Below are 21,645 nucleotides of genomic sequence, written 5' to 3'. Positions count from 1 at the left end.
CATCTTCATCACACGGGATTGGGCTCGGTGACACCTGGACCACCCGGTGGAAACGGTGGCGATAGTACAACATCGAGCACTCCCGTCTCACAAAGTGGAAAATCGGCATTCATCGAATTGCAACATAATAATCTGTATAATCCCGCCAGTCTACGTGGTGGTTATCCCGGAGGACACAATGTGCCTGGTGCTCATCAATTCCCGCATCAAGTCGGCGCGCTAAGTCACCAAACATCCGGACCAGGCAGTGGGAACCAGCAACACGCGGATGCAGGATTCCCCAGTCCTAGGTCCGCGCTAGCCGGATATCCGTTCGCGCCCATGCACCAGCATAACGCCTATGGATATCACCTGGGATCGTACGCGCCCCAGTGCCCCTCACCGCCCAAGGACGGTGAGTACCCTAACTGTATGTATTCGCAGCCTTTTTTATTCCTACTATTAGAATAAAGATAGTTAACTTAATTCTGTGCTCCTCGTTCCTTGGAAATCGGAGCCGATCTACGACGAAGACGGCGATGGTTGTACGTTGACAATCCAGTGAATCTTTTCTCTAATCTTGTTTGCAGCTGATCTTAAAAGTTACCAAAGTAGCTGACTTAAAAGCTTAAAGTGTGTATAAGAGGGATTTTCTACGAGTAATTCCTTGGAACGGAGAGCTGTTGGAAGGTTTACAGCGAAGCTTACTATACTATTTTCTAATAACCACACTGTCGAATAGTTTAAATTGATAGATTCGCTGTGAGTCTTTCAAAGCAAGTAGCAATTAGCATAGATTAGAATATAAAGTTTTTTAAGTAATAGAATATTTTCATAAACCATATCAACTAGAAATACCCTAAAGACTCGTTATCAGACGTATAATTATCGCTATTACTATATTCGATTGTGATACTTTTTCTGATAACGATGCTTTTAAATTTCCCAAGAGTCGGATGTCTGATCCCGGCGGTAGAATTCTACTTAAAACGCATTACACTCGTAACGTATTTCAACCGAATACTCGTTACAATTCCACGCATAATTCGTCGATAAGTACATAGAAGCGATGTTGCGATATTTTTAACACAAATTGGTAGTTCCATTATCTAATCCTGAAACGTTTCACATGTGGGAGGTCAGATAGTTGGAAATACATTATGGTTGCGCGTTCGCGTGGCGATCGGACGCCAAGTCAAAATCGTAAACTTCTTTCGTTGATTTCGCATCTGGCGAGGTAGGCGCTCGACGAAAAAAGAAACGAAAACGGAAGAGAGAATCTAGAGTAGCAGGTAGTGGATCGGTCGACGGCCTGGGCAGGCACAATAACGCCGAGAAACGGAATAAGATATACGACTAGGAAAGAGAATCCTCTTGGGATCCGAAAAAGTCCCGCAAAGCGGCTAACGAACGAAACAAAAAGCCCCCCGGCTGAATGAGAATAGTCGCGGCCTCCCTGTGTCCTCGAAAAGCGTCGCTAGATATTCAAGCAGTCAGATACGCAACTGTTCATCGTTTCTTTGCACATTTCCCCCGCCTTCTTCTTCGTGTGTTTTTTCCTCGTCAACTTCTTTGAAGTTCACGCGAGTTTTTACTGTATATTTCAATACAGTTAACTAAATTCCAATATATGCAATTGTGCATCATGCAATCATGCATCCACGTTTTCTTCATCTTGTCCTCTTTTTCTAGTTTATATTCACATATTGGCTAACGCCAAGCAATTAGATATATAAAGCTGCTTGTTATTTCGTTAAACATCTTTGCATTTCTCATCTTTGTCTTTTTTTTCTGATAAGATTTTACTTCCGTGAAACTGCAATTTGTTTCTCTCATAAATCATCTTGGCTCTCTAAAAAATTCACAGAAATTTTTATTCGATATGTAAATACAGGCAGTTGAAATACAAACAGTTAGATACACGTACATATTTTCACCTTCGTCTTATGTATGAAATTATTCACACACCAATGTGTTCAGAGAAAAGAAACATTCGCAAAATGTTTTTAATATTCTCGATCAATAATTACAAAGTCCTTTGTAATCAATTATTTTTAAATTCACACAATTTTCACCCTTACATGTAAAACTATTTAGCTACGGTTTACGAATTGCAAAATTAGTTTAGAGTACTCCGAATATTTTCAATCAGCAATTGCAAAATTCCATCAACTTCTTTCAAATCTTCCAAATTTTGTTATATATGTCGGAGACGAAAGGCCACCGGAGCCTCCCCTCTGCAACTTCGGGAACATCCGCAAGATTGTAATTAAAGTTTACAGTTGTAACTAAACAATTTGCCGTCAGTCTGCCCAATTGTACTTGTTGGCGATTGGTGATAATAAACTTGGGCTCAAGGCGATCATCAGCCGCCGAACGTAGCCGCGGTCAAAGGTATGGAGCGATAGTATGACTCTCATTAAAGGAAATACCCATAGAGGTATCTGACCATGCCAATGGTTCCTTCGAACAATGAATACCTGATATTGAGGCACGTACACAGCACAAATCCAGTTAGCCCGAGGACCCGCTATAAAACCTGGGTTTTTCCGGCAATTAAGATTTTTGCAAACGATCAGGCAGCTTGTGTCCCAAAATCGAACAATCGACAGCGACGTCGATCCGAGGATCTTGTGTACTTAGACACCCGACCAGAGTTTGTCTCGGTGGCGTCGCTGGGACGAAGATTCATTCCTTATTGAGACCTCATCGAGGAAGGAAATAGCGCCTTACCATCAGTACACGTTTAAGTTAGAGCAAGTATATCTATGCTCCCGTTGACCGCGGATTCGTTATCGAATCTGAGACCATTATCACTAGTGTCGCGAGTGCCTAATCGCCGCTGTTGATTGTCGAATCGGCAGTGTTCATGCTCGTAGTATCAGGCCGTACCGTCGTTATAACACAGCGATGGCCATCCCAATGGAGATCTAGCAAATGCCCACAACTCTATTCCTGACGCTTCTCTGACATATACAAAGGGAAACGTTCTATGAATTTCTCACCGTGTGCCGTGAAAGAAAAATCAGCATCGATTCCTCGCTAAGTAAGCTCGTCGTTACAACGATTGAAAAGAAATGATCAGCACGATGCGTCATTTTTAGAATTGTTGCTCGAAATACCAGTGGTATATCGTATCGCTTTGCTGATGAAGCTGTCAACCGCGAATCGGCGAACACGGCCGTCGATAGAAACGTGCAATATTTAGTTCTTTAGACGCGACGGTATTCCCGACACGGAAGACACTCGATAAAATCCTAAATTAATTGAAGAGGAATTTACACGAGTTTTTCCTTCTCTACGGGAACTCGCTATAGGCTTCTGTCTTTTCTGAAGGGGACAATCGGCAACCTCCCCTGCGAACCCTATCTATCGCGTAAATTAATAATGACCGATGGTTCTTCTTCCTTTCCACCTGTCTTTTACCGCCGCAAACGTGCACGTTCCAACGTTCCTGCATTATGGAAACCACGAGAGGTTCTCGCCTGTTTGGAACCACCCCTTCCGTAATTCGAAGCACTGGGATATCGGTTATAGGTAATCTTGAATCGGTGAGTTTGTCGAAAATTGCTAGGAGAGTAGGAAAAAAATAGATAAATATGGATAGAAAGGAAACGGTGAATCCCCCGATGGTGAAGTATATGAAAAAAGGGTTCGTCCCTCGAGATATTCGCACGTTGCACGATACGTTTACCCATCGTTGCATAGAAGAATCCAGTGAAACGATCGAGGGCTCTGACTCTCGGCAATTTCTTCTCCCTTCTTCCCTTTCCTCTCGATTTGGAAAATTGCGAATACTTGACCATCGATGGGAAGGAAGAAACGAACGTATTTTCCAAGGGTCCGTGATCGGTAATGGGCAAATGTTCTACGATGCGTTCTTTCGAATGGGTTCCACGATTCCACGGAATCGTTCAGATTATAGGTCATTTTCTCTCATTAGGATGACAATTTCTTCGTGCTCGGTTTTCATAAACCATTAGAACGGACCCCAGCAGGATAGAACTATGACGAGTTCGCGTAAGAACCGGATTAGCGTGGTAGAAAATTCTGCTCGAGGAGAGAGTTCGTCGTTGTGTTTCCAACGAATGGCGACAAATCGCGATTGCCGTGTCGTAACGTTATGTCTGCCTCCATTAACAGCGTTCTCAGAGAGTGGTTACGATAATGTAGAATTGATCTATCGAACGATAGCCACGTGTTGCTACGTCGATTATTGATTGCTCCGTCGATCCTCGTAGATCACTCGGTCATCGTAATGCTTTTTCTTTTTCTTAAGCCTTTTCCATTTTCTTCTTCGTTCTTATTGTCGTATTTTACGATTAAAGAAAGTTACACACGTTCTTCCGCGTGGTAACGCGCGATTTGTCGTAATTGTACAGCGATAATTGGTTAATTCGAACATATCGTGTGCCGATCGTTTGTGATTAATCATTACGAGAAGCTCGTTTACACGTGTGACAAATTGCGACGAAAGAATTTGCCCGTTGCTCTTTGCTGCTCGTAATCCTCTGCGAATCAGGCACGGAGCCTGATGAAAGCGATTGAATTAATTAAATAATAAATATCGTTTTAGAATCGCGATCGCGAGTTAATTACAAAGGAGCACGCTATTGTTTGCACATCCTCCTCGGGCTCTGGCCACCTGCCGCGTGTCGTTCCTTTCAACTACCTTTCTGGCAAAATACTTGACACTTCCAATTTAATACCCTTGTCAAATGTGCTTAGAGAAGAAGGAAATATATGAAATATTTGAATACCATTCCATCAACTTTATGCTACGAGTCACGTGTAACGTTTCGTAATTCACATTTAATAAGTTATTTTTAAAAGCTGTTCGTAGTTTAGCTGCATTTATATATTTCCATATGGAATGAAACTATAAAATCTATCTATGTCTGTTCTAAAATTGATCTTAATCTTTAATTCAACTACCGACATTGTGGATTATTCTCTTTTCACTTCTGTCAATGCATATACAATATACAAATTTTTCGTTTGAGCCTTTGTTTTCGAGAAAATCGACTTTGAATTTTTGCTCGGTACGCGTGCGGTACGTTATAACGGATCTCACTGTAGATCGTTGTCTCGATGGAAAAATTAAAAAAAAAAAAAGAAAATTGAAAAAAAAATTTTTATTCTATATTTTCGACTTCTTTTTTCGCGTAGAATCACCCCCTTTCCGCTTGTACCACCAGTTACCAACCACCCTGTATACACTGGCATCGCAGTTTTTCTTTTAATGCATTCAGCCTATATGTAGCAATATAAATTTTCAAGAAATACTTTTACAACTCTAAGTTCGTAACTCCTTCTACCGCTATCTCCTTTCGTTAATCGTAACTGTTAACTTTTTAATGTTATTTTATACTTTTTTCGATCTTCTTTTCCCAATTCCATTCCACTCCCATCTCATGCGAAAACATAAAAAACATCGATCAGAAATTGGACATCGGAACAGTCATATAACCAAGGAGGATTAATGAAGTCGTCCGAAACTTTACTTGCGACGACTTGTCAGAATCAAGAGAGTACGAAAGAAGGGACGATCTCGTATCGTGTACACAATCGTGTACCACCGTACCGATCTCATACTCGACAATGCGCAAACAGTGCACCGTTAGGTGGTAGCCGTATATCAACGAGCAATCTCATCGGTCGCGACAAATGAACCGTCCATTAACATCGTCCCTGGCCGAGCCTTCTTCTCGGTTTGGCCGTTGCCTTGTCATCGACGTTGAGCCCATCCATGTCGAGTCGCAACGAAGCAAACGATCCCGGGAACCAGAATCCAATTAGCGTGGCTACCTTTACCGAACTCTACATTAGTCACCGGGCCTGGCAGCGACCAACCACCGGTCAAATTAATCCGGAACGGTTCAAAGACAATGCGCCCTTTGGATAGAGAGTTCTGGGGTCTACGGCCAGGGTGATGGATTAGGTATTAAACGGTTGTTTTCACAAGGATTAGGAACACCGACCTGGAGCACTATTGGATCACCCGACAGATCTTCAAAGATGGAAATTCCAAGTTGCTCTATGGATGATGATGGCAGCGACGATGGATTTTCTTCTTCTTTCCCTTTTTCTCTTCTCGTAGGTTCGAAGATTTTGCACGGAAGTCGTGTTTTCTCTGGCTTAGATACATCCGTAGATATCGTGTGGCTGCCACTCAACCGGATCCTGGTTCGTCCCCCCAGCTGACAATGAGAAAAGTGGGGTTCGAATGGTCGTCACGCAAAGTGCACCGGTCGCGGCTAGCTGTTGCGATCGACGATAAACTATTCGTCTCTAACTCTGCTGTTTTTCCACTCGGACTTGACTTCGTATTCCATTGACAGGGTTAGAGCTGGACACAGAGAGACGTTGCGATTTTTTAGTGGCGATGGTGTGAGATTTGACAGATTTATTCGTCGAATAGCTGGATTGCATGGTCATGTGCATTGTGTTATTAGAAATACGAGGCTCGATACGGAGGAGTGGTTTTTTTCTCGTGAGAGTTTTTTTGCCAGGCATGCAACGTTAGCGAACAGAAAACAATGCACATATAGCGATATAATAACGCTCATTGTCGGACATGTGATAATATGTATGAGGATTCTTATTTTTTTCATTTTTCAACGAATATTTTTATCTTCGCAGATAATTCTGAAATTGGGAATTTTTTTTCATATATGATTTTCCTTTTCTGACCTTTGTCTACGGTATTACTGATAATTGTTTAAGGAATACATTTTTTTATATCTTATTTCATTTTTTCTATAGAAGTTAAGTAAAGGATTTCTGTTATGCTTACACAAATATTATTTTAAGTTTATCAGTGATTAGAAGTTATATATATTTTAGATTCAAAGTGTTCAGGCAATATCTATCAAATTTCGAAGTCACTTAAATTATCATAGACATCAATGTACATAAACGCAACTTTTTTAGTATTCAGCGAATTATACGTAAATCGCTAAAAATAGGAAAATTTGCACGTTACAGTCGAATATGTCTAAGCATATAGTAAATACAAATATGTTGAACTGCGCGCTTCCCGATTTTTATGCATCGCAAATTCGCGCGAAATTATTGCGAATGCGCTCACTCACATATATTTCCCTACGTAATCCAACACACTGCATTCACGCGACGAAACTCGCTCGTCTGTATCAAATCTTAGAAGCACAAACCCATCGAATTATACATCGTCGCCTGAGCGAAATCGCAACTGCGCCGCTCATCTGCATCGAGGCTTAGCACAGTTCTTTTCGATCCGTGACCAAACGATTTTTCACAGAAACTCGCGTAGAATCGTTGATCACTCGCGAAACGTTAACCTCTTGGTTCTGATGAATGGCGTATTAATTATATTTTACGGTATCGTGGTTGCTTTTATATCTGCATCGAGGATATATAGGACGATAAATTGCCTCTTCGAGAACGGTTATTCCCGGTGAAATAACAGGCAACCGCGGATCGATCGATCGCGTACACGCGAAAATCGGGAAGGGAACGCGCGCGTAAAGGAAACAGGGAACGCACGACCGCTCGCAAATGAGCCGCGCGAATTATGCTAAAGTAGTAGTTTCACCGCGACCGGAGCGGTTTTCAGCGACCGCTTTGCATACACCGTCGCGCTAATGACTCCGCGAGCTCTTGCAACGTACAAGCACTCCTGAGAAAAATGTATCGTAAAACCGTGCCTCTCCTTCGTTTCCCGATTTTTCTTACAGTTTTCACTGAACTTTATGCTTTTATGCACTTCTGTGCCACGATGTTGCATCATAGGTTGTGATTATCGCGGTGATTCATTCATAATCAATGAAATGATTGGCAATGTGTTTGGTATATGCATTATAGCGTAATTCACGATGTTTGTGCTTAGACGGATACTTATGTAAATTTGTATTTTTATGAAGATTCGATATAGAAATGCATTCTAAGTGGAGATTCTACTTTGGATATTTTCAATATTTTTGCATATTTCATGCATTTTAGACTGTCCATAAATGTACAAAAATTGGAAATCTAATGATAGAAATGGTAATTCTTATCGGTTTGGTGTGCAGTGTCAGTGTGTTCTAGTTTTATGTTTCTTGGGATTTATGGATAATCGATGATGAAATAGAAATTCTTTCGAGTACCGTTCCTTTTACCATATCGATATTTTCCCTGATTTTCAAACGAAAGAGGAAAGCATGAAGAAACTTTTGTAGATTTTCTAAGTTCATATTAAAATTGATAATAGGAAAGGAAAATTATTGCTTAGGTTCAAAAAATATAAACCTTTTCAAAAGCAGGTAATAAATCCATCGGAATAAAAGAAGTGCATATATAATTCCGAAATCAGATAGAACGAAAGCTCGATTACCATCATTCTCACAAAATATGCTACATTATAAATGTACCATGAACTTGCTTACCAGTAGTGGTTAACACGTTGAATTTAAAAATTGGAAATTTTAATTAATCGCGGCAAAAAGACAGTTTTTCTCAGTATTTAATTAAGCTACGATATTTTCCACAGAAACATAGTGCGTCCTATCAATAGCGCGTCGCTATATGTCAAAGACATTGCATAAAAATGCGTAAAGATAACGGGACGGCTATTATTCCTTTCGAAATGACACGTTATATTCGGCGACATCATGGCTCCACTGACCTGCCACGATAAAACACCGAATAAGCATTATCGCGTTCAACCTGACATAAAATCGTGTAGGTTAATGTATTCGACGATACCGGTCACGACAGCGCAAAAACGTCTCGTTAAACGAAGGACACCGCCTTCTGGAAGAATCCTTGCCGATGGAAAGACCCCGTAACTCCTCCTAACACGCGATTGCGTATCGTAAATATCCCGCCAAGTATGGTGTACGTACATATATAACCTGGCAAGAAAAGATCAAGTATAGCAGGGGTTGCTTGTTAATATCTGCCATTTTACGCGTAATCAAAATCTCCGTGTCGTTCCGCGATCGATCTTGAAACTCGTTGATCCACGGGTCAGTCTTCCACGCCCCCGTTACTGGTGACATGGCCAGCAATAAATCATAAAAATCATATCGTATGTATGTATACACGCGTCGTATGCATATCCAACTGATCGCTATAAATTTCATAAAGGTAGAAGATCGCGCGCAAGTAGTTAGAAATTTCGAATTACTAATTCAAAAGTTGGTAATTACAAGTTTTGTTATCAACCATGCCACGTTCGAGAATTTTCTGCTACACCTGTTCGATGGAGGCCATGTTGATGTATGTTTTACTATGCCGATTTTCATAGCATGCACACATAGACATGGTGAATTTTCCAGGATGACATTTCCTTGAACGCGCCGCATTAGGTGGAAAATGACAAGGCTGGCCTGTTTGGATTTCTAAATGACTGTGTTACGTTCAAGGATTCACACCGCGCGCCGTATTACGCTACATTGTAATTAGGGTATAAACATAATGGCGCGATCGTACGTACGATAGCGTTCGCCGGGCTGGCACGATGCGTTTATTTAGTCGGTGCGTAATTATTCGATGATTAATTTATAACAATTTTTTTTAATTAATTACACTATGGTTAGCACTCCGATATTGTTCGCCACGATAGCGATCACACGTGGCAAATTACACGAGATTAATCATGATTTATCGCGGCTACCTACGCCCGAACCTTTGTCGCGATCTTCGACAAGCCTTTCATCCTTTTCTTTCGATGTTATAATGCGTTCAACTAATTTCTCTTTCCATTCCTTCCGTTTTTTTCTCTTCCCACAAACGTCAACGAATCGTTTCGAATTTGGATCAGATAATTAAATCGTTCTATCGTTCTAAATGTATCATAAATCAAGTATCTGTCGAATAGTTCTGTTTAGGTTTTCGTTAAATTTCTCTTTAGTTCGTACACAATCGGTGATGAGGATTCTGAAAGTTGATGTTAGGGTGGTGCATGTTCGCAGACCTCTCGCCATTGGGTGACAAGGGTGGCAGTCTCGTCGACGAGCTCGGCGGTGGTGGCGGCGGTTCCTTGAGAAACGGTAAAGGCAAGAAGATGAGGAAACCACGGACGATCTATAGCAGCCTTCAGTTGCAACAGCTTAACAGGCGGTTCCAGAGAACGCAATATCTCGCGCTACCAGAAAGAGCGGAGCTCGCGGCGAGTCTTGGACTAACGCAAACCCAGGTAAGTGTTATATTTCTTTTTATTTTTTTGTCGTGCTTGTTTCTTTAATTCTTCTTTCTTTTCGCGATCAATTTTCTCTCACGGAAGTACTAATACGACGTACGTTGTTCTCACGTACAACGAAATTCACGTGCACTACATCGTCGGTGGGATGATGAACGCTGCACTCGTCACGCGAATCAACACGGGGCTTACGTTGTTCCGTGACTCTTACACCTGGAATCCACTGCGTTTTCACGTTATCTCCTGGCAATTAAGCGAGGTTTCCATGAAAATTTCATTCGGTACGCGTTCAGCTTCGTATGGCAAGAAAATTCCTCTAAGAGCGCTCGTAATATCCTCGGATGTTGCATTAAGATAGAGGAAGGCGCGGAAAATTTCTGGTATAATCCCTGAGAATCACTGCAAATGTTGGTTTAAATTAATTTAATTTGTATAAGATATTCTTCTTCAGTGGATTTTTACCGCGTGTATTTACCGAACAGATTGTCATGGCTTGTCTGCATTCTTCGAATTGTACAATTGTGCATTCTGAATCGCTGAAATAAATTGCATTCCATGAAGGAAACTGACCAGCTTTGAATTCTTAAAGTATGATTAGTTCACGAGTCGTGCAGATTTAATTTAATCCACGTGCTAAAGACACGTTCCGTATTCTCCCCCCGAATCTTCCCATATCGAAACTTTTCCACAATCTTACAATTGTATATAATTCAACAATTTTTCTATCTGCAAAATATTTTACCCCCCGATATACACGAAAGGCAATCTTTCACGTTTCACATTTTCCGACCTGACTCTTCCAAAATTGCATTCGATATCAGAAGCTACAATCTTATTAATTTATAATCTTCAAGCGCAGCTCAAATTTTTCCAATAATACTCCGCTAATAGAATTCTTGTACTTTTTAATTAATCCATATACGTTGTCTTTTTTTCAAACTTCCGTGTAATATTCACAAGTGACAGCTACGTGTCGTATGCCTTTTAATCTCCCAAAATTGCATTCTAAATTCGAAACTATAGTTATCTTCAAACGCGGTACGATATTTTCCGCGAAGCTTTACTAGTAAAACCCTTCTATTTTTATAATTAACCCACGTGTGCAACTTTTCTTCAAATTTCCGCGCGGTATCCACGAAACATAGTCATGTTTCGCGTCCACCCCTCGAAACCACGAGAAGATCCTGTTGCACGGAGAGTCCAGGGTAACAGGACTCTCGATGGACGGCATCTGTCAGCATTATCGGCACAAATGACTTTACTAAATCACCGATCCGCCACGCCCTGGACACCGGGAGGATAGGGTTGCCAGTACTAACGTGCAGCGTATCGGCAACAGGGAGAAAATCAGCCGCGAGACACTAACGAGAAGATCATAAATAATTCCAGTAGCCGGACGATCGTGAAGTTTTTTAGTTTTTCACGGTGGACATCGGTACTGGCTTTCCGCTAATTATCCGGTTTGGTTTCCAATTAACGATTTATTAGGCTGAACCTATGGTCAAAAGCTAATTGACGCTGGTCTCTTCGAAGTCATGAATTTCTTGCGGATAATCCCACGACTCCCAATTAACGATTTATTAGACCGCAATAGCGCCTTCGAGCTAATTGAAACGAACCGTACCCGCTTGCGAAATCTTAATTTCGATATATCTCTGATCACGATTTATGCGCTATGTCGGCAATGTACTCGATTAAAGCTGCATTCGTGATTTTGCGAAATCCTTCAAGTTTTGTCAGTTTTACGACTCTTCGATTGAATCCGGTTACCCTAATTAAGTTTTGACTACTTTCGACTGGAAAAAGAAGCGAATCGAGGGAAAATTCCTTCAACTGCGTTTATCAATGCCATATAGATGGTGCGAGATTATAGTGATCAGCTCCGCAGTGATTGATTGTTACGATTAATTCATGTGGAAGGTTTGAGTTATCGTAAAAATCATGGAAGAATCTTTTTCTCGTTATTCAATTATTTATAAGACTATTATTTCTCCCCTGTTTCAATTACCAGACTTTTTGTATTATTACGCATAATTTTCTTAGAATATTCTCAAAAATTTCCCTGTGAAATCGGATGTATCGGTATTGCTCGTTGATTTACGCATTCCCTGCCAGTGACGTATACGTTGCGCCGTCTCATTTATCTAAAATTAATCTACTAGATTCTAAAAAATAACCACTAATTCAATCATTGGATTTTTTGAGGCTAGATATTGATGAAGATTTTTAACACAAAAGTTAACAGAAAAAGAAACAAAACATTAAACCGTGCAATTGAAACAAATATAATTAATTACATCAAACATACCAGAGATAACTAAGGAAAGACGTTTGATAAAAAGTGTGTGCAGCTTCCGCAGAGAAATAGCAACATGTACTTTAGATACAATCAGTGCGTTAAACTATGATTTATTGGTCGTATATATTAAGTATGTCAAATAATAGCCCTGATTTCACAATGGAAATTGACCCCAAATTGATTTATTTGTATTTAGCCCCCCCCTTCCTTCCCCGGGGGTTCAATAGATGTCAAAAGGCTAGAGGTTTTCTCATAGGTACACACATCGTGATACGTAACTGCGTATCGCGTAATCACGGGATAACTGGCTGTCGTAGGTTGCTGATGTCGTTGCAGGGGGTCCCGGACCGGATAATTTCATTAGTCTGAGCTCCGCGGGAGTTATTCCCCTTTCTCCTTCTGCCAGAGAATCGAGCTCGACGCAGGCTGATGAGTAATCGCGGCACCGTGTCAGGTTGTTTGCAAAATAACACGGAACAGAGCATTCCGACTGGTTGACTTTCAACAGAAGACTCTAGAATCGGAATTTTCCATTTCTGAATTCAATCTGTTACTTTGAGGGAGAACTAGAAAGTCTTGAGTTATCCATAATTCGTTTGCACTGTCACAAAATTTGACGCGTAAAGAAGAATGTCAATATTTTCCTCTTATAAGAAATATGAAAAGTATAATTCAAAGGAGGAAATCGCTGGCAAAAATGATTAATCGTCACCGTATCTAAATTCACGGAATTCTTAAGTTTCTTCGATATTATTCACGTTTCACTTCTCCTGTTTATATGAGGTCAGCTTCTAATACAAAGCTTCCGAGTCTTTAAGCGCAATTCAACGTGCGAAATTTGTGAAGGAAATTAACACAGTGATTTCTACATTCATCGAATCGAAATTCACAGAATTATTAAATTTTATATAGCTCTTCCTAGCATTTCTTCGGTATTGCCCATATTTCGCCCCTTTCTTTCATCATAAGAGTACATTCCACTACAAAGCTTCTGATTCTTGAACTGTACTTTAAGAAGAAAAATTCCTGAGAAAATGATCGATCGATAAAATTACTGTATTAAACAACGATCTATCCTCGTCAATCTAAATTCTCAGAATTCTCAAGTTTAGCGAAGGTACGTACCTATTTCTAAAGCTTCTTCAATATCTTTCTCTATTTTCTACTATTTCTTTTCCACACAAGGGTAGTTTCCATTGCGATGCTTCGTGAATCATACTCGATGCAACATCTTCGACCAAGTCTCCGCGGCACCGCGGTAGCTGATCCCGACGAAGCTTACGGCCGATGCATCTCTTCAGGGTGTACCGTGTATAATCTGTAATCGGCCAATCAAGGCGTTCGAGCAAGCGCCTGTGCCTGCTCCGTTGGCCCTGCTACCGTCGCATCGGGTTTCTTGTCATCGCCAGCAACATGGCGCCTACAGAGCCTTCAGAGACTCTTCCATCTTCCCTTCGTTGCTGGTCTCCTCCTCCTCGCTTCGAAACCGCTTCGTCTCTTTGTATCTCTTTCCCTCTGTGTCGTCCCTTCTTCGACATCTTCTTATCCGCGCCTTTCCCTCCCTCTCCCTTCCTTCCTTCTTCTCGGTTGCCCTTTGGTTTGCTCGTGGTGTTCAACTTCGCCACGGAAAACGACGAAGACGATACGAAAAGAAGAAGAAGAAAGAACGGTGGAGGAGATCTGAACCAGAGAAGTGAGGCCACGCATCTCTTTTTCTTCGAGACTTCAATTTGAGGACGTGGTAGCGCGTTCGTGCCGCTGTGCTGCTACACCGACAGAGAGAAAGAGAAAGAAAGAAAGCAGGCAATAAGGATAGAGAGTACTTGTACACGCGAAGTACACATCGTCGCGGGCAGGAACGTGTACGTGCAAAGGGGATAGACACGTAGACGCGGCTACATAGGTACCAACACGACCGTCTGCGTTCCTGCCACGTACCTTGGGCGTGGTGGTTCCTTTTTCTTCGTCTTCGCCGACCAACGTGGTCGATCTCTCCTCATTGGCCCTGGGAATGCCAACGCGTCGAAACGAGATTCGAAAGTCGCGCACACCAAGGGAAGAACCGCACGCCGAGTGAATTCGAAATCTGAATGTTCCGAAGTACGTTTACCCCCGAAGATTCGAGGTATCCAGGGTACACCCAACCTTCGCTCAATATTCGTCCAAAATTCACTCAACAGTCATTCAAAGGTTCGTTCAATGTGCGCATCTAATGTGCGAATTTCACCTAAGAATTTCATCCACAGTTTGTCTAATATTCAGTTGTTTACAATACTTATCCAAGATTTACTTAAAATTCACTTAGAGGTTTATTCAATGTTCTGAAACTAACGCTGCTGAAAAAGTTTGACCAATGTTCCGACCAATCATCCGAAGTTCGTCTAATACCCAAGGTCTCATTCAAAATTCATTCCAAAATTCACTCGAAACTCGTGCAAAGCTTTGTCCAATATTCACAAAATATTCAGCCATGGTTTTATTCAATGTTCATTTAAATGTATGTTTAGCCGATATTCTGAAAATATTCTATCAAGGTTTACGTAAGGTTTCCTTAAGGGTGTCTAACACGCTTCGCAAGTTCCAGCACCTCTCTAAGTGGCCATCGAAAGCTACGCACCGGTGGATCATCCTCTATACTTCCTGTTATTTATTATTGAAAGGGGCATGAAAGACGTAGATAGTACTCGATATCGATATTACGGCGACCGGTGAACGATCGAGCCGAACTACCCCTCTACATCGATCACTTTGTACGCTCCGGGAATAAGATAATGCTGTCACTCAAAGGGCGATATATAAAACCAAGGATCGATCGACAGTGTAACGCCTTTCGGTGCATTTATCCGCGCGCCATTGCGTGGAACTTCGAGAATTCAAACGAGATTTTTCTATTCTCTCCAACGAAACTTTCTATAACAGGAACGGTTTGCAATGCAAGATTTATTCTTTGATTCGTGTGCCAACATTCTTTAATAGGAATGAACCAGGATTAACTAGAGTTTCATGTAACGAATTCTTCTTGCCTTTATCCACATATCCTCAACACCTTTGGACAGTGATTAATAAACAACTGACTGGTACCGTTCGTACATCAGGATCAAGGTCGCAGAAAATTTTGATGCAACACGCGATGCATTTGCAGAAAATCCGAGAGGCGTGGGAATTAAGGTGAAAATTAACGTGCAAATAATTATTATTCATGCATGAGCGAGTATATATCCAAACGTGAGTCGTAAATGTGTATGTAGTTTGAGACGTTGGTATGTGCAGGAGATGGAACTAAGAGAATGAAAAATGAAGATCGCGTTACACGATCTTTTGCTCATGGAAGAAAAAGTGATTCGGGCTTCTCGATTCGATTGATCGATCGACGTGATCTTCGGATGGAAAAAGAGAGAAAGATTTCGAAGTGAAGGAAAAGAGGCCTTTCAAATAGACAAGCGAAACCTCGTTTATCTTTCCTTTTTATATTTTTCATTCTACTAGCGAAATACTATAGAGAAGTGAAAGACAAATTAAAATTGAATTTCTTGATTATTCAAGATGTTAGATTAAATTTCTCTCTTTAGAAATATTCTTTACTCTGGTTTAATATTGCAAGGTTTGATACACAACAATTATGGAATTGCTACTATGATATTATCACAACGCCCAAGCAAATAGAAACAAAAAGGTCTCACAACTCGAGTGATTGACATGTTATTCGCACAGTATTGTAAGAAAAATTGATGTTAAAACGATCATTAAAATACAATGTACGGGCACACACGTGATAGGTATGTAAATCAATGTGACGCGGAAAACCATGTTTTAAGTAGTGCGTTAATTATCTGCGTCTTTTCCGTTACCACAGACTTATACAGTATTTCAGATTATTTAATAATTCTATTTACTGTAATAAATTATATACGACTATTTTTGATATTAAAATTAACACGGTATATGACAAATCTACTTGCTTATTTGTTCTTTTACTTATTGAAGGCATTTATGTGCAGAAATTTCTAGAACTTCCTATAAGACCAAAGCAGTAAAATAAAATTAAGTATTCTTTAGAGACGATTGGTTTCTAATCAAAAGGCAAAGATGATAAAAAAAAAAGAAAATGTAACAAAAAAGCACATTATCTTTTCCTAGCTACCGGAACACTACGTAACACCGGATCACTTTCGAAACGTGGTCGCAACAGACGTCGATTCGCGAATAACCGCTCGTACATGTGTCTTTCCGCCCCGTATCTCCAACCTTTCCCTCGCTTTCCGCTCGTTTATCTGCGTCCATTTATCTGACTATCACTGGCGTCGTACACATGCCTCCGGTGCTACTTTGGCGAGCCTTTCGTCTGTACTTATCAATACCGATCGACTACAGATAACGAACTCAGTTTCTCGCCAAGGAACAATGAAACGATTAATTAATGACTCTTATTATATTTCGATCAGCCATTATAAATCAAACGTAAAATTCAAATGAAGATTCTTATGAATCGATTCACAATCAGATAAATTTTGTCTGTGAGTCTTTTTTATTTGATTTAGAAACTCTATACAGCTACAGAATATTTCTCTTCCTTTCTGTTCAATGTTTATTACCATCAATTAATTAATAATTACCGTCTCGATCGCCTGCTATAAATCAAACATGAAAATCAGATGAAAATTCTTATAAGTCGATTTGTAAGCAGTAGAACTTTGTCCCTGAATTTTTTAGTTGATTTAGGAGTTTTATATAACCAGTTGTAGAATATTACCGTTTCTCTCTCTTTCTGTTCGACGTTTATTATCAGATTCAAAGGTGGACTCGTGGTAGAACTCGACTATGGCGGAGTATGGCTCGACATAGCTACGAGTTTTGTAGGTTAGATGTATTAGATAATGGGGGCCCGGTCTCTAGTCGCGGAACAATGGCTCGAATATAATTGATGATTCTGCTGGACGGACTCGCGTATGAATCATTAGGCGAATACCGTTTGTTCAGCCCCGGTGTTTGGCGACGGCCGCGTGAAAGTGGTGCGCCAGCTTGGACGCGAATGTCAGTTGTATTGTCTTTCACGGCATTAGGCGGTTCGTATGGTAATAGTAATTAATATTTACTCGTTTGTCTCATGAAAGGAACTACTTGGCACAACTCTGGCATTTTTTGACAATTCTTTTGGACCACGTATTTACGATTTATTCCTCTATTTTCATGGTTTAGTACTTTAGTGTGTATTGCGACCGCAAGTATATCTTGACAAATTGTCGATATTTTGTTAACAAAAAAGACAAAAATGCGTCGTGTGATAGTTTTATATCAAGGAAAGAATAAAGGAATTAAATTTAGAATTTATGCTGCATTCACTATATTCATTTGATCTGTTGTTAGCACTATGCGATTAAAATTGTTGCAAAATTATTTGAACAGAAAAAATTCTACGAAGGAGTCCAATAACGAAGTTTTTATAAAGGCGGTAATGCAAACTTAATGAAAAATGCGACAACATAGTAAAGACTAATGGACCTTATATTTCTCAGTAACTATTAACACATCAATTCTATGAACATAATATAGTGGTATGTGTCAGATTGTAATATAATTCGATGTATATATAACGGTACTAATTTATTATATATTACTACCTTAGTAATGTGATGAAAAGAAGAATTAAGAATTAAGAATTTCTTGTTCAACATAATATCTGAAATTAAGATCTCAAATATGTAATATAATTTCTTTAAGAATAAAATATCTCAGTATCCTGAAATCCTAATAAATCCGTACGACGAACAGAAATCGAAGATTAACTATTATACCCTTAAAAGGCAACCAACTCATCTGAAAACTGTATTGAATCGTACTCGACATAAAACAGCTACCATCGTAGTTACAAGGAAACCGATTAACCGATTCATTGCTTTTCTTTCCTTCGATCTAAACAACTTTCTTCCTCTTCGCTCTAATCTTTTTTTCCATCCTCCCAATCTCATGCTCCTTCCTATTTTCTATCAAAGTAACTGATATCGACGCAGCTTATCGCGTTATTATCTGATCGACGCGGTAGTTACATACGTGCGAGTCAAAATAAGGATATGTTCGACGAATAAAACTTCTTGCCTCCGCGTTACGTTTCGCCATCCCCGTTTGCCAGCCTCTCGGTAGCGTTATCGGTGTATTCTCGCAATAAAACTAATAGAGGCTGCAGACCGACGCGACGTGTCTCGCTATCGGCTTGTATCTGTCGACCACCGGCTACAAATGGGAAAGTTTCGCGGCGTGGCACGCGATCCGCGGCATGGCACGACTTATTATTCCGCGGAACGTTCGTGTGCGACCACACGCGCGCCCTTGTGTATTTTCGTACATCCACCCGTGATCCACGTGAATCGTGCACGACATTGTTTAATTCAATTTTATTCCGGACTGGCCTTGTTATCTAACATGGCTCGTTAACCCGTTGCATTATCTATTTTTTGTTTTCCTCCTTCTGCATTCGTTAAAGCATCACTGTCGAAAGAAGTATTTCCAAGCTACATTTTGAGTTTGGGAACTAGCGAATTATAATGGAATTGGAGATTTTAACAGTGATGAAATTTCTAAAGTTGCAAAAATGTTTAATAGTAGTGAAAATTGCGTATAATTCTGAAAAAACTTAAATGCAATCAATAGATTATGGCCCATGTCTAGTTCGTATTAGTTATTAACAGCTAATTTTTCATTATTGAAAAAAAAATAATCTTCGCTGGTTCATCTGAATATCCTAAATCAGAGAAATAAAAGAAAACGACGATTCTTCTTGTGACGAATTCTTCTAGTATGAATCTCTTTTATAAGAGTCTTCAAAGAATTCTATGGTTAAGTAAAAATACTTGTTTACCTTTGATTTGGCACACAAAAGCCAAAATAACGCTCACATCATCTTATAAAATATTAGTACAGAAATAATTAGTAGAATTTGCAGACTCGAAAGAGATATTTTGAAAATATTTATCAGCCTATAATTCTTCAATAACAATCCTTCGAATAGGACATCGATGAGAGGAAACGAGTAATTTGTTCCTCCAAACGAGGCTCGCAACGAATCACTATAGTCACTGTTGGTACGTTTGAATCGCTTTATGCGTGTGCGCATCCCTTTATTCGTGTCCAGTCTGTTTTATTGTACGATGTCCGGCGACAGCATCGTCGTCGGCAACGACACGGTTTAAACTTTCCCTCGGATTCGACGAAAGTTGTCGTACACGATGCAACGCGCTACAGGATTGATGTTTCCGTTGTCTAATGGCCTGCGTTGTCGCTATAATCATACGTCTTCGGGCATGCTGTGTACTTTCCTTCACCCAGATATACCCGACAGTTTTTACTCGATCAACGTTCCACATAAATATTGCTTTAATAGTCGAGTTTTCTTTCGCATACGTTTCATACGTTTATAAATCGTGCATCTTGTCAACCTTGGTACGATATCACAGTGATACCAGCTAGAAATGAATTTATGCTTGAAATAATACTTTACTCGATAAAATTTCTTGATTTTTTCTTTGAAGCACCAGGAGTCTGTTCCTTTTTCACGAAAGACAAATTTCACGCTCGTTATCAGCCACTGCCGTTCGACGTTCTTGTTAATATTTGATGCTTTCAATCGCGCGTTACTTTTTGTCCTCGTCAGGGAAACACATTTAACCGTTCCCGGTTAATAAAAAAGCGAATCTAGTAATACTAGTTTTTCTGCCCAGGCTACGAAACTCGTGCACTGTTTCGCCTGGCGTTTCACGCGTGTCATACACGCTTGACGTAATCATGTCGTGCTACTCCGTTCCTCGTGATGGAAAATATCGAAGGTAATTAATAGTGTTCAATGGGCCGAAAAATAAAAATAAAAATAAAATAAATCCGCCGCGGCGATTTGCGATTACGCCTGTAAAACCCGAGCAAATCTTTATCCTTGAAGTAATTGCCTACTTTTTTTCCACCTCCCGTTTAACCACCGGCTCTTGTTAATCTTTCTCTTTCAAACGTTTTACGGTTCTGTCGAATCTTGCGACCACAACTCTTTTTTCCCGCGACCGAGCAAATATTAACACGAACTGTGGAATTTCTGCTAACTGTCTCTCACTGATAAAGAAACTTCCACTAACTGTAAACGAATTATTCGATTCTGTGGCTCTGTGGATCACAATGAAGAGTTTAAGGTTCGTGACGACTGTCGTTTCGGTTGAATTGGATGGATACAGCACGACATTTCAATTTTCTTGTTATTGCGGGGATGGAAAAGCTTTTTAGTAATTGGTGTTTTCAATCGTAAGAAAATTTATCCATTTGTAGGACTTACGCGATTATCCGTCTGCGATTACAAGTCTACAATTATTGAACGGGACTTCATGAAAATATTAATACAAATTCCCCACAATATTCTCACTTCGACTATTCCATATCCAAACGTGTAATTTTTGCATTCAGTCTGCATGTCAATCTGCGTTCTGTGAATTCCTGTACCTTTCAATTTCTCATAAATGCATCAAATAAAATTCTAGCAAAACTATTTTCTATCACGTTCGAATTTTAAAGTACCAAAGATAAAATTCAAGCATAATGTAGAAAAGAAACAAAAGGCGATCGCATTTTTCCAATCGGGAGAAAGGAAAAGGAAGGTAAAAGAGCGGCGGAAACTCGTCTTTCCTTTATCGATGGCTGCCAAGGTGTCCCCCTTCCCCTTGGCGTGGTTCTTTCTCTCTTCACCGATGGCAGGTCCGGACTCTTGAAGAACCGGAGAAGGCCGATAATTATTTTCACGCAGCGGCGTGTTCATGTACGTGGATCGAAAGAGCTGGCGTGCCTCGCGGGACCTCCCACAGTGCCTCAAATACCAATAATTACCGGCAGACGAGTTCGATGTTTGCAGAAACGCCAGTCCGCCACGATTTTTTTGGTACACCACGCGAAAATTAGCGCCACCGTGTCGACGAGTTATGAGGGGCGCCACGAATAAGGGGCGCCTTTTATTTCGCCCAATACTCTGGTCGCGTGTACACCGTGATTTCTTCAAACTTTTCAAAGATTCTCTTGCTTCCGCTATAATAACGATATCGAAGATTTCTTGTCTAAATATGTGTGATCAGACTTTCAACAGTTCGATAGAATTTAAATTATGTTTCTTTTTTTTTTCGTTAGAGTCCTAAGATTAGATCGTTGATAGGTTCACTAGAAAAGTGGTGTGTGACTAAGT

The 21,645-nt window shown here is 40.3% G+C and overlaps 1 protein-coding gene across 1 annotated transcript in view; it reads left to right on the top strand.

Annotated features, from left to right (window-relative positions):
• Window positions 1-3: 3 nt before the first annotated feature.
• LOC100745968 (homeotic protein distal-less) overlaps window positions 4-21,645 on the top strand; it is a gene marked incomplete at its 5' end in the record, with an annotated part of 96,683 nt that continues 75,041 nt past the window's right edge. The window contains 2 exons of the mRNA XM_012381354.2: window positions 4-394; window positions 9,900-10,141. Of these exons, the coding sequence (XP_012236777.1) occupies window positions 4-394; window positions 9,900-10,141 (633 nt within the window). The remainder of the gene's footprint in view (window positions 395-9,899; window positions 10,142-21,645) is intronic.

Source organism: Bombus impatiens, unplaced genomic scaffold (genome assembly GCF_000188095.3).
Source record: "Bombus impatiens unplaced genomic scaffold, BIMP_2.2 scf_0131, whole genome shotgun sequence".
Taxonomy (NCBI): Eukaryota; Metazoa; Arthropoda; class Insecta; order Hymenoptera; family Apidae; genus Bombus; species Bombus impatiens.
This window is presented reverse-complemented; position numbering and strand designations above follow the sequence as displayed.